Raw genomic sequence first — 11,755 nt, 5'->3', positions numbered from 1 at the left:
GGCTGTCTTTGATCACGACAGGCAGCGCGGTTAAGGCGGGTCCCTGGCTCTTCCCTCCCTCGGCCTCACTGGCCGAAGAGCGAGCCGCGATGCTCCTGCGTCACACAGGCGGCCCTACGGCAGGTCTTCCAAGCCCGCCCCACAGGCCCCCACGTTTGCCTCAGGGTCTCCCAGAGGCCGGGGTGTGAGTAGGGGCACAGATGATCACAGTGGGGACGCTGTAGGGCGCCTGGAGCCCAGGCTGACTCTCTTCAAGTGTGTCGAGAGGTACGGTAGGCTCCCCCTCCGCCTCACCTCACTTCTGCTTCTGGGTTTTTATCTCCCCAAGAGGCCGTGGTGAACTTCCGTCCTAGCGAGAGAAGTAACCACTTTGTCAGCCTAACCCCCTGGCACAGCCTATTTATCCTCTGATGCCCTTTGTGACCTATCAGTGTCACAAAGCCCTTTGTGACCTATCACTGTCACAAAGCCCTTTGCCTCATCCCCCAGCTGCCCCCTCAGGGCAGGGCCCCCATCCTCTCCCAAACACCCCACTGCCCCCGCGGAGGACAGGCCCATCCTGCCAGGGACTCAGGTGCGTTACCAAAATAAAAATGTCTTCAAGTGGGAAAGTTTTGTGTGGGTCCTTTTTCTTTTCCTCCCCCAAATTCAGCTACTGGATGAAATCTATAGGAATGTAAGATGATGGGATCAATTTGAACCATTTAAGCTCGTGGTTTAATTGTATCGAATAAGGCAGAGTTGGCAGTGGCGGTCCTTAGTCTGTCCTTTCATAAAATCTCAGTAAACGTGGACGATGGTGAGTGCCAATTCCCCTGTGAAGCCTTCCCTAACCCAGAACTCCTTCCCATGCCCCAGACCCCCTCCTCTGAATAGATCCAGTCCCCAAACACACGCCTCTCATTGTATTTGTCACTCAGAGTTGTGATCATTACTCGTGCTGTCCTGTCTCCTCCACCATCTGTGTACCTCTGTGCGGGACCGGGGTGGCACACTGTCTGAAAGTTGTTGCACCGAGGTAGCTCCCTCTCTGCACCATCACCTGCCACCTTGAGCCAGTCCTTTAAATGCTCTGAACTTCCGTTTGCTTATCTGCAAAATGGAAAGACGTGAGAATCGGAAGGGGGCACACACATTCAAGAACTTTATAAACAGCTAAGGGCTATGCACGTGTTTTTTTGTTTTTTGTTTTCTGTAAATTTATTTTATTATTTATTTTTGGCTTCTCTTGTTGGGGAGCACGGGCTCTAGGCGTGCGGGCCTCGGTAGTTGTGGCGCACGGGCTTAGTTGCTCCGTGGCATGTGGGATCTTCCTGGACCAGGGCTCGAACCCGGGTCCCCTGCGTCGGCAGGCGGATTCTTAACCACTGCGCCACCAGCGGAGTCCCTATGCACGTGTTTTTAATGCATTTTCTTCCTTCAGACTAGTGTTTCCCTGCACTTGCCTGTGTGGAAGTCATAAGATCAAAGGAGTGTGATGTGATCTTTTTGTAACTTCTCCTCCTTGGGTCCAAGGAAAAGCTGGTGGAGAGTAAAGCATTAATTGCGGCTCCCTGCAGCTCCTAGTCTTCTCGGAAACTCTGGGTTAATTCTGGGGTCAGGAACCTTGTTTGGCCAGGGGAAACAGTGCACATGTGTAGGTCTTGGGCTGGCTCCCTTTCTCAGCAGTGCTCCCCACCAAGTGCCCACCATTCCGTCCACCAACAGAAGAGACCTCTCCCCAGCCTCCCGTGATGAGGTCTGTGGAAGTCACAAACTGGAGGTCCAATCAACAAGGATGCTCTGACCTAACAAATACTCTCCCTCATGTGAGGTTTAAGGATTTGGTTTTGGAGCCCCAGAAGAAAAAAGTGCCTGCAGATTTGGTGTGGAGAAACCCTTCTGAGCAGGGCATTGAAAAGTTGAATTAGTGGCTGGAGGAGGACTGGACGCTGGACGTTCCAGGAGTGAACGCTGGAATTCCAGGTGGGAGCCTGTTTCTGGCCGCAGCCCGGGTCATGCCAGAGGCTAGAGGTAGAAGCCTGGGAGCCAGACACAGCTCAAGGGTGGACTGGATGCTCTCGAGAAAAGGCCAGCTAAGAGCTGTGAGCTCACTGAAGTTCGAAAACCGGCTCCCAGCCCCCACCCCTCCCTCCCCTCAATCTAGTAAAATTGATGCTCATCTCTGTAGTTTTGGAACATGATGGTAAGAATGGTGGTGCCTCGGGTTCTTGTGCTGGTCCTATCTCGGGCTTGTTTGCTTGCTTCCTTCTCAAACTACAGACAGGGCTTTGCATAGAGAAGTGGGCTGGTGGATCACTGTTCTGCAAAGATCCCATTGTGCGACTGGAGCAGGTTACCTTCTCTGAGCCTCAGTGTTCTCATCTGTCAAATAGGCATCTCGTTCCTTCTTTTCCTAATAACCAAACAAGTGTTCTTGTACTTTACCTTAAATAAAGGTACTTTAAAGATGCCAAGCCTTTCTGACATCACTTTTGTGCATAAATAAAAGTGAAAGAAAGAGAAAGGCATTGGCAATAACTTCATCACAACTGCCACGGTGATTGTAGGACCATCCTGATTTCAGAGTTAGTAAAATGTGAAAAATACAACACCTGTGTACCTACCATCTTGCTTAAGAGACAGAACAATTCCCAGCAGCACTAACAGCCTTGTGTCCACCTCCTTGACCTAGCCTTTCCACCCTAGAGAAAACTGTCCTCAATTTTGTGTTTACTCTTCCCTCATTTTTAGCTACCGTTGTTTTAAACACGTACCCTATGCAATCTGTTGTTTGAGCTTGTTTCAGAATGGTTCCATGAGTGGAACTGTATCCCATTCTTTTGATGTTTTTAAAAATCATGAGAAGTTGATCTATGCTAATGTGTGTAGCTCATTTATTTTTCACTATTGAATATTCCAATCTCATCCTATCCTGCTGTATGAATTCTGCTGATGGAAATTTGGGCTGTTTCCCGTGTTTTGCTGTTAAGTTATTTTTGCTCTAAACATTCTCAGAGTTGTTTCTTAGAACATGTGTGTTTCTCCAGGGTATATACCTGGGCAGGGAACGGCTAAGTCTAGATGAGAGTGCTTGCTGTTCTGATTGCTAGCTAATACTGCCGCCCTTATTTCTGTCCACTGAATAGCCCGAGGGGACATGAGTCCTGTTCTGGCTCTGTTTACAGACCTTCAGGGGGAATAAGCGTTTATAAAAAGAATAGGGGGGATTCCCTGGTGGCGCAGTGGTTGAGAGTCCACCTGAGGATGCAGGGAACATGAGTTCGTGCCCCGGTCCTGGTAGGTCCCACATGCCGCGGAGCGGCTGGGCCCGTGAGCCATGGCCGCTGGGCCTGCTCGTCCGGAGCCTGTGCTCCGTGACGGGAGAGGCCACAACAGTGAGTGGCCCGCGTACCGCAAAAAACAAACAAACAAACAAAAAACAGAAAGAATAGGGGGCTAGTGAAGGAGAGCTTCCCAGACCATAGTCTGACTTTGAGCCATGGCCCTGAGGGGCAAAGCCAGAAAGGAGTGGAAGCCAGATGGAAGCCAACTGCTGTTGGCGCTGAGCATGCGTGTGAGGTGGGGCTGCCCTTGCCTGGACACTGGGTCTCAGACTGTGGCACAGCTGACATCACAGAATCCACTGTGAGGCTACGGCTGTGCTTCGGGACCTAGAACTTCAGACAAAACACTGCGTGCATTCTCAGACTGTATGTTTTTTTATTTAAATTGCAGTAAGGAAGCTGAAATGGGCTCTCCAGGGGTATTTCCCAGAGCCCTGGTCCCCTTTGCAGCTCCCAGCTCTAGGTCCTATTGATGGGCTTCAACGGTCACTGGCTCCATGGTCTCAGATGTCACACCAGTGATTTCCAGCCCCTGGCCACTCTCTGCTGTCTCTGTGATGGCCTCCATTCGGGTCCCTTCCACTGGCTTCGCCAGGATGCTCCCATGTTTATTTCGTGACGAGGCCACTGTCTTTTTTGTGAGTCTGGCTCTCATATTCCTGAAGCAAGAGCTGATCCTGCTGAGTATGTTGGTGGTGGGACCCGAACGCGCTGGAGATAAGCTCCTGCCCGATCTGTGCGAGGTCTTGGACTCACTGGTGATGGGAGCACGGCTGATGCCTTTGGGAGCAGTGCCCTGCTCGCTGCCCCCCGGGCTGCCGTGGCCTTTGGCCTTTTGGTCATCTCTAGTGGCTCTGCGGCCGCCTGAGCCTGGGCCAGCTGCTTTGGGGATTGTCTTGCTCCCCGCTGCCTTGTGGTGGCTTTCCACGGAACTGCAGAGCGAGGGGCTCGTAAGAGCTCTGTCCTCTCCCCAGTGCTCCCTCCTCTCCCTTCTTCCCTTGTGGGCCTGGGACACTCTCTGTGAGCTGCCATCCTGTTCGCTCACTTTGCCTTCCTGTGGCAAGCTTGAGACGAGGGTCCCGTCATCGTCCTTGTCGGCTCTTCCTTTGACAGTCTTGCTGGTAGGCTCTGCTCCGACCACAGTCATGCCGGCCCCTGGGGAGAGGCTGGTGGACGTGCTGGAAGCATACTGTGGATTGTTCTCAGCACCTGCCAAGGCCGTTTTCCCGCTCCTCAGGGATGTTCTGGCAGTGTCCCCAGTGGCTATGTTGGTTTTGCTTCCTCCAGGCCCGTCGCTGGCTGTGGCTGCTATGGCCGTGCTCTGCTCTTCAGCGGCAGGAGACTTGATCACTGCCGAGCTCAAAGCACCCGCTGCGGTGCCTCCTGCCACCCCTGCTGTCTCCACCTTTGTCGTTGCCCGCGATGCGGACGCTTTGTCAAGCCCTGTAGTAGGTTTTGCTTTCGCAGTGGCCACATCGGGCATGGTATCGGGCTTGTGGGAGTCCAGTTGGATCCCTTCGCCCCCCGCAAAAGCTGCAGACGTGGCCCCGGCCACCTCAGGGCACGTGTGGAGGCTGCTGACGCTCACCTGGTCCTGACGCCCCTTTCCTTGGAAATCCTCCACGGCCGGGCTCCTCCCGTCCTCCTCCTCCTCGAACACAGGCACGCAGGTCATGTCCCAGACGGGAACGGCATAGGTGTTGCTTTCACTGTCCACTGGTGGTCGCAGGAGGTCAATCAGCTGTTCCCACTCGGCGAAGAGGTCTTCCCGCGCGTCCAGAGGGGGACACAGCTGCAGGTAGAAGCAGCGGCCAGTGGCAAGCTTCACGCGCAGCTGTTGTTTCTCACGATTGTGAGTGGAGATCCTCACGAACTCCAAGGGAAGGAGCCTGGTGAGCTCTAAGGTCTTTGCAGCCTTGTGGCTCTTGCCCTTGGTGGCCGGGCTGCGCTCGGCGTGCTTTTCACAGCCGGTGGCCCGTCGGGCCAGCAGCATGATGTCTGGGAGCGGGAGGACGGGGCTGGTGGATGTGATGCCCATGGTCACCATGCCGCCCCAGTTGTGCACGTCAATCGCTTCTCCCCTCTTCGTGACCTGGATGAAGTCGCTCTCGAATATTGCTGCGTACTTGAATATGTGGTATTCGCCCTTGTGCAGTTGCTGCTGCAGCTTCCCCGTGGTGGTGTTGAACAGGTCCACCCAGGTGCTGCTCCGGGCCGTGTGATACGGGAGCAGAGAGTCCCCACTCATGGCTGTCTTTGATCACGACAGGCAGCGCGGTTAAGGCGGGTCCCTGGCTCTTCCCTCCCTCGGCCTCACTGGCCGAAGAGCGAGCCGCGATGCTCCTGCGTCACACAGGCGGCCCTACGGCAGGTCTTCCAAGCCCGCCCCACAGGCCCCCACGTTTGCCTCAGGGTCTCCCAGAGGCCGGGGTGTGAGTAGGGGCACAGATGATCACAGTGGGGACGCTGTAGGGCGCCTGGAGCCCAGGCTGACTCTCTTCAAGTGTGTCGAGAGGTACGGTAGGCTCCCCCTCCGCCTCACCTCACTTCTGCTTCTGGGTTTTTATCTCCCCAAGAGGCCGTGGTGAACTTCCGTCCTAGCGAGAGAAGTAACCACTTTGTCAGCCTAACCCCCTGGCACAGCCTATTTATCCTCTGATGCCCTTTGTGACCTATCAGTGTCACAAAGCCCTTTGTGACCTATCACTGTCACAAAGCCCTTTGCCTCATCCCCCAGCTGCCCCCTCAGGGCAGGGCCCCCATCCTCTCCCAAACACCCCACTGCCCCCGCGGAGGACAGGCCCATCCTGCCAGGGACTCAGGTGCGTTACCAAAATAAAAATGTCTTCAAGTGGGAAAGTTTTGTGTGGGTCCTTTTTCTTTTCCTCCCCCAAATTCAGCTACTGGATGAAATCTATAGGAATGTAAGATGATGGGATCAATTTGAACCATTTAAGCTCGTGGTTTAATTGTATCGAATAAGGCAGAGTTGGCAGTGGCGGTCCTTAGTCTGTCCTTTCATAAAATCTCAGTAAACGTGGACGATGGTGAGTGCCAATTCCCCTGTGAAGCCTTCCCTAACCCAGAACTCCTTCCCATGCCCCAGACCCCCTCCTCTGAATAGATCCAGTCCCCAAACACACGCCTCTCATTGTATTTGTCACTCAGAGTTGTGATCATTACTCGTGCTGTCCTGTCTCCTCCACCATCTGTGTACCTCTGTGCGGGACCGGGGTGGCACACTGTCTGAAAGTTGTTGCACCGAGGTAGCTCCCTCTCTGCACCATCACCTGCCACCTTGAGCCAGTCCTTTAAATGCTCTGAACTTCCGTTTGCTTATCTGCAAAATGGAAAGACGTGAGAATCGGAAGGGGGCACACACATTCAAGAACTTTATAAACAGCTAAGGGCTATGCACGTGTTTTTTTTTGTTTTTTTTTTTTTCCTGTAAATTTATTTTATTATTTATTTTTGGCTTCTCTTGTTGGGGAGCACGGGCTCTAGGCGTGCGGGCCTCGGTAGTTGTGGCGCACGGGCTTAGTTGCTCCGTGGCATGTGGGATCTTCCTGGACCAGGGCTCGAACCCGGGTCCCCTGCGTCGGCAGGCGGATTCTTAACCACTGCGCCACCAGCGAAGTCCCTATGCACGTGTTTTTAATGCATTTTCTTCCTTCAGACTAGTGTTTCCCTGCACTTGCCTGTGTGGAAGTCATAAGATCAAAGGAGTGTGATGTGATCTTTTTGTAACTTCTCCTCCTTGGGTCCAAGGAAAAGCTGGTGGAGAGTAAAGCATTAATTGCGGCTCCCTGCAGCTCCTAGTCTTCTCGGAAACTCTGGGTTAATTCTGGGGTCAGGAACCTTGTTTGGCCAGGGGAAACAGTGCACATGTGTAGGTCTTGGGCTGGCTCCCTTTCTCAGCAGTGCTCCCCACCAAGTGCCCACCATTCCGTCCACCAACAGAAGAGACCTCTCCCCAGCCTCCCGTGATGAGGTCTGTGGAAGTCACAAACTGGAGGTCCAATCAACAAGGATGCTCTGACCTAACAAATACTCTCCCTCATGTGAGGTTTAAGGATTTGGTTTTGGAGCCCCAGAAGAAAAAAGTGCCTGCAGATTTGGTGTGGAGAAACCCTTCTGAGCAGGGCATTGAAAAGTTGAATTAGTGGCTGGAGGAGGACTGGACGCTGGACGTTCCAGGAGTGAACGCTGGAATTCCAGGTGGGAGCCTGTTTCTGGCCGCAGCCCGGGTCATGCCAGAGGCTAGAGGTAGAAGCCTGGGAGCCAGACACAGCTCAAGGGTGGACTGGATGCTCTCGAGAAAAGGCCAGCTAAGAGCTGTGAGCTCACTGAAGTTCGAAAACCGGCTCCCAGCCCCCACCCCTCCCTCCCCTCAATCTAGTAAAATTGATGCTCATCTCTGTAGTTTTGGAACATGATGGTAAGAATGGTGGTGCCTCGGGTTCTTGTGCTGGTCCTATCTCGGGCTTGTTTGCTTGCTTCCTTCTCAAACTACAGACAGGGCTTTGCATAGAGAAGTGGGCTGGTGGATCACTGTTCTGCAAAGATCCCATTGTGCGACTGGAGCAGGTTACCTTCTCTGAGCCTCAGTGTTCTCATCTGTAAAATAGGCATATCGTTCCTTCTTTTCCTAATAACCAAACAAGTGTTCTTGTACTTTACCTTAAATAAAGGTACTTTAAAGATGCCAAGCCTTTCTGACATCACTTTTGTGCATAAATAAAAGTGAAAGAAAGAGAAAGGCATTGGCAATAACTTCCTCACAACTGCCACGGTGATTGTAGGACCATCCTGATTTCAGAGTTAGTAAAATGTGAAAAATACAACACCTGTGTACCTACCATCTTGCTTAAGAGACAGAACAATTCCCAGCAGCACTAACAGCCTTGTGTCCACCTCCTTGACCTAGCCTTTCCACCCTAGAGAAAACTGTCCTCAATTTTGTGTTTACTCTTCCCTCATTTTTAGCTACCGTTGTTTTAAACATGTACCCTATGCAATCTGTTGTTTGAGCTTGTTTCAGAATGGTTCCATGAGTGGAACTGTATCCCATTCTTTTGATGTTTTTAAAAATCATGAGAAGTTGATCTATGCTAATGTGTGTAGCTCATTTATTTTTCACTATTGAATATTCCAATCTCATCCTATCCTGCTGTATGAATTCTGCTGATGGAAATTTGGGCTGTTTCCCGTGTTTTGCTGTTAAGTTATTTTTGCTCTAAACATTCTCAGAGTTGTTTCTTAGAACATGTGTGTTTCTCCAGGGTATATACCTGGGCAGGGAACGGCTAAGTCTAGATGAGAGTGCTTGCTGTTCTGATTGCTAGCTAATACTGCCGCCCTTATTTCTGTCCACTGAATAGCCCGAGGGGACATGAGTCCTGTTCTGGCTCTGTTTACAGACCTTCAGGGGGAATAAGCGTTTATAAAAAGAATAGGGGGGATTCCCTGGTGGCGCAGTGGTTGAGAGTCCACCTGAGGATGCAGGGAACATGAGTTCGTGCCCCGGTCCTGGTAGGTCCCACATGCCGCGGAGCGGCTGGGCCCGTGAGCCATGGCCGCTGGGCCTGCTCGTCCGGAGCCTGTGCTCCGTGACGGGAGAGGCCACAACAGTGAGTGGCCCGCGTACCGCAAAAAACAAACAAACAAACAAAAAACAGAAAGAATAGGGGGCTAGTGAAGGAGAGCTTCCCAGACCATAGTCTGACTTTGAGCCATGGCCCTGAGGGGCAAAGCCAGAAAGGAGTGGAAGCCAGATGGAAGCCAACTGCTGTTGGCGCTGAGCATGCGTGTGAGGTGGGGCTGCCCTTGCCTGGACACTGGGTCTCAGACTGTGGCACAGCTGACATCACAGAATCCACTGTGAGGCTACGGCTGTGCTTCGGGACCTAGAACTTCAGACAAAACACTGCGTGCATTCTCAGACTGTATGTTTTTTTATTTAAATTGCAGTAAGGAAGCTGAAATGGGCTCTCCAGGGGTATTTCCCAGAGCCCTGGTCCCCTTTGCAGCTCCCAGCTCTAGGTCCTATTGATGGGCTTCAACGGTCACTGGCTCCATGGTCTCAGATGTCACACCAGTGATTTCCAGCCCCTGGCCACTCTCTGCTGTCTCTGTGATGGCCTCCATTCGGGTCCCTTCCACTGGCTTCGCCAGGATGCTCCCATGTTTATTTCGTGACGAGGCCACTGTCTTTTTTGTGAGTCTGGCTCTCATATTCCTGAAGCAAGAGCTGATCCTGCTGAGTATGTTGGTGGTGGGACCCGAACGCGCTGGAGATAAGCTCCTGCCCGATCTGTGCGAGGTCTTGGACTCACTGGTGATGGGAGCACGGCTGATGCCTTTGGGAGCAGTGCCCTGCTCGCTGCCCCCCGGGCTGCCGTGGCCTTTGGCCTTTTGGTCATCTCTAGTGGCTCTGCGGCCGCCTGAGCCTGGGCCAGCTGCTTTGGGGATTGTCTTGCTCCCCGCTGCCTTGTGGTGGCTTTCCACGGAACTGCAGAGCGAGGGGCTCGTAAGAGCTCTGTCCTCTCCCCAGTGCTCCCTCCTCTCCCTTCTTCCCTTGTGGGCCTGGGACACTCTCTGTGAGCTGCCATCCTGTTCGCTCACTTTGCCTTCCTGTGGCAAGCTTGAGACGAGGGTCCCGTCATCGTCCTTGTCGGCTCTTCCTTTGACAGTCTTGCTGGTAGGTTCTGCTCCGACCACAGTCATGCCGGCCCCTGGGGAGAGGCTGGTGGACGTGCTGGAAGCATACTGTGGATTGTTCTCAGCACCTGCCAAGGCCGTTTTCCCGCTCCTCAGGGATGTTCTGGCAGTGTCCCCAGTGGCTATGTTGGTTTTGCTTCCTCCAGGCCCGTCGCTGGCTGTGGCTGCTATGGCCGTGCTCTGCTCTTCAGCGGCAGGAGACTTGATCACTGCCGAGCTCAAAGCACCCGCTGCGGTGCCTCCTGCCACCCCTGCTGTCTCCACCTTTGTCGTTGCCCGCGATGCGGACGCTTTGTCAAGCCCTGTAGTAGGTTTTGCTTTCGCAGTGGCCACATCGGGCATGGTATCGGGCTTGTGGGAGTCCAGTTGGATCCCTTCGCCCCCCGCAAAAGCTGCAGACGTGGCCCCGGCCACCTCAGGGCACGTGTGGAGGCTGCTGACGCTCACCTGGTCCTGACGCCCCTTTCCTTGGAAATCCTCCACGGCCGGGCTCCTCCCGTCCTCCTCCTCCTCGAACACAGGCACGCAGGTCATGTCCCAGACGGGAACGGCATAGGTGTTGCTTTCACTGTCCACTGGTGGTCGCAGGAGGTCAATCAGCTGTTCCCACTCGGCGAAGAGGTCTTCCCGCGCGTCCAGAGGGGGACACAGCTGCAGGTAGAAGCAGCGGCCAGTGGCAAGCTTCACGCGCAGCTGTTGTTTCTCACGATTGTGAGTGGAGATCCTCACGAACTCCAAGGGAAGGAGCCTGGTGAGCTCTAAGGTCTTTGCAGCCTTGTGGCTCTTGCCCTTGGTGGCCGGGCTGCGCTCGGCATGCTTTTCACAGCCGGTGGCCCGTCGGGCCAGCAGCATGATGTCTGGGAGCGGGAGGACGGGGCTGGTGGATGTGATGCCCATGGTCACCATGCCGCCCCAGTTGTGCACGTCAATCGCTTCTCCCCTCTTCGTGACCTGGATGAAGTCGCTCTCGAATATTGCTGCGTACTTGAATATGTGGTATTCGCCCTTGTGCAGTTGCTGCTGCAGCTTCCCCGTGGTGGTGTTGAACAGGTCCACCCAGGTGCTGCTCCGGGCCGTGTGATACGGGAGCAGAGAGTCCCCACTCATGGCTGTCTTTGATCACGACAGGCAGCGCGGTTAAGGCGGGTCCCTGGCTCTTCCCTCCCTCGGCCTCACTGGCCGAAGAGCGAGCCGCGATGCTCCTGCGTCACACAGGCGGCCCTACGGCAGGTCTTCCAAGCCCGCCCCACAGGCCCCCACGTTTGCCTCAGGGTCTCCCAGAGGCCGGGGTGTGAGTAGGGGCACAGATGATCACAGTGGGGACGCTGTAGGGCGCCTGGAGCCCAGGCTGACTCTCTTCAAGTGTGTCGAGAGGTACGGTAGGCTCCCCCTCCGCCTCACCTCACTTCTGCTTCTGGGTTTTTATCTCCCCAAGAGGCCGTGGTGAACTTCCGTCCTAGCGAGAGAAGTAACCACTTTGTCAGCCTAACCCCCTGGCACAGCCTATTTATCCTCTGATGCCCTTTGTGACCTATCAGTGTCACAAAGCCCTTTGTGACCTATCACTGTCACAAAGCCCTTTGCCTCATCCCCCAGCTGCCCCCTCAGGGCAGGGCCCCCATCCTCTCCCAAACACCCCACTGCCCCCGCGGAGGACAGGCCCATCCTGCCAGGGACTCAGGTGCGTTACCAAAATAAAAATGTCTTCA

The 11,755-nt window shown here is 54.1% G+C and overlaps 1 protein-coding gene across 1 annotated transcript; it reads right to left on the bottom strand.

Moving 5' to 3' along the window:
* Nucleotides 1-9,371: 9,371 nt before the first annotated feature.
* On the bottom strand, nt 9,372-11,153 carry LOC307065823 (Golgi-associated RAB2 interactor protein 4-like; the record flags this gene model as incomplete). Its single annotated transcript, XM_079722792.1, has 2 exons — nt 9,372-10,082; nt 10,401-11,153. The coding sequence occupies 2 exons, from the start codon at nt 11,151-11,153 to the stop codon at nt 9,372-9,374; spliced, it is 1,464 nt and encodes a 487-aa protein (XP_079578918.1).
* Nucleotides 11,154-11,755: the final 602 nt, after the last annotated feature.

This window comes from Hyperoodon ampullatus (genome assembly GCF_949752795.1).
Source record: "Hyperoodon ampullatus genome assembly, chromosome: 2".
Lineage (NCBI taxonomy): Eukaryota > Metazoa > Chordata > Mammalia > Artiodactyla > Ziphiidae > Hyperoodon > Hyperoodon ampullatus.
This window is presented reverse-complemented; position numbering and strand designations above follow the sequence as displayed.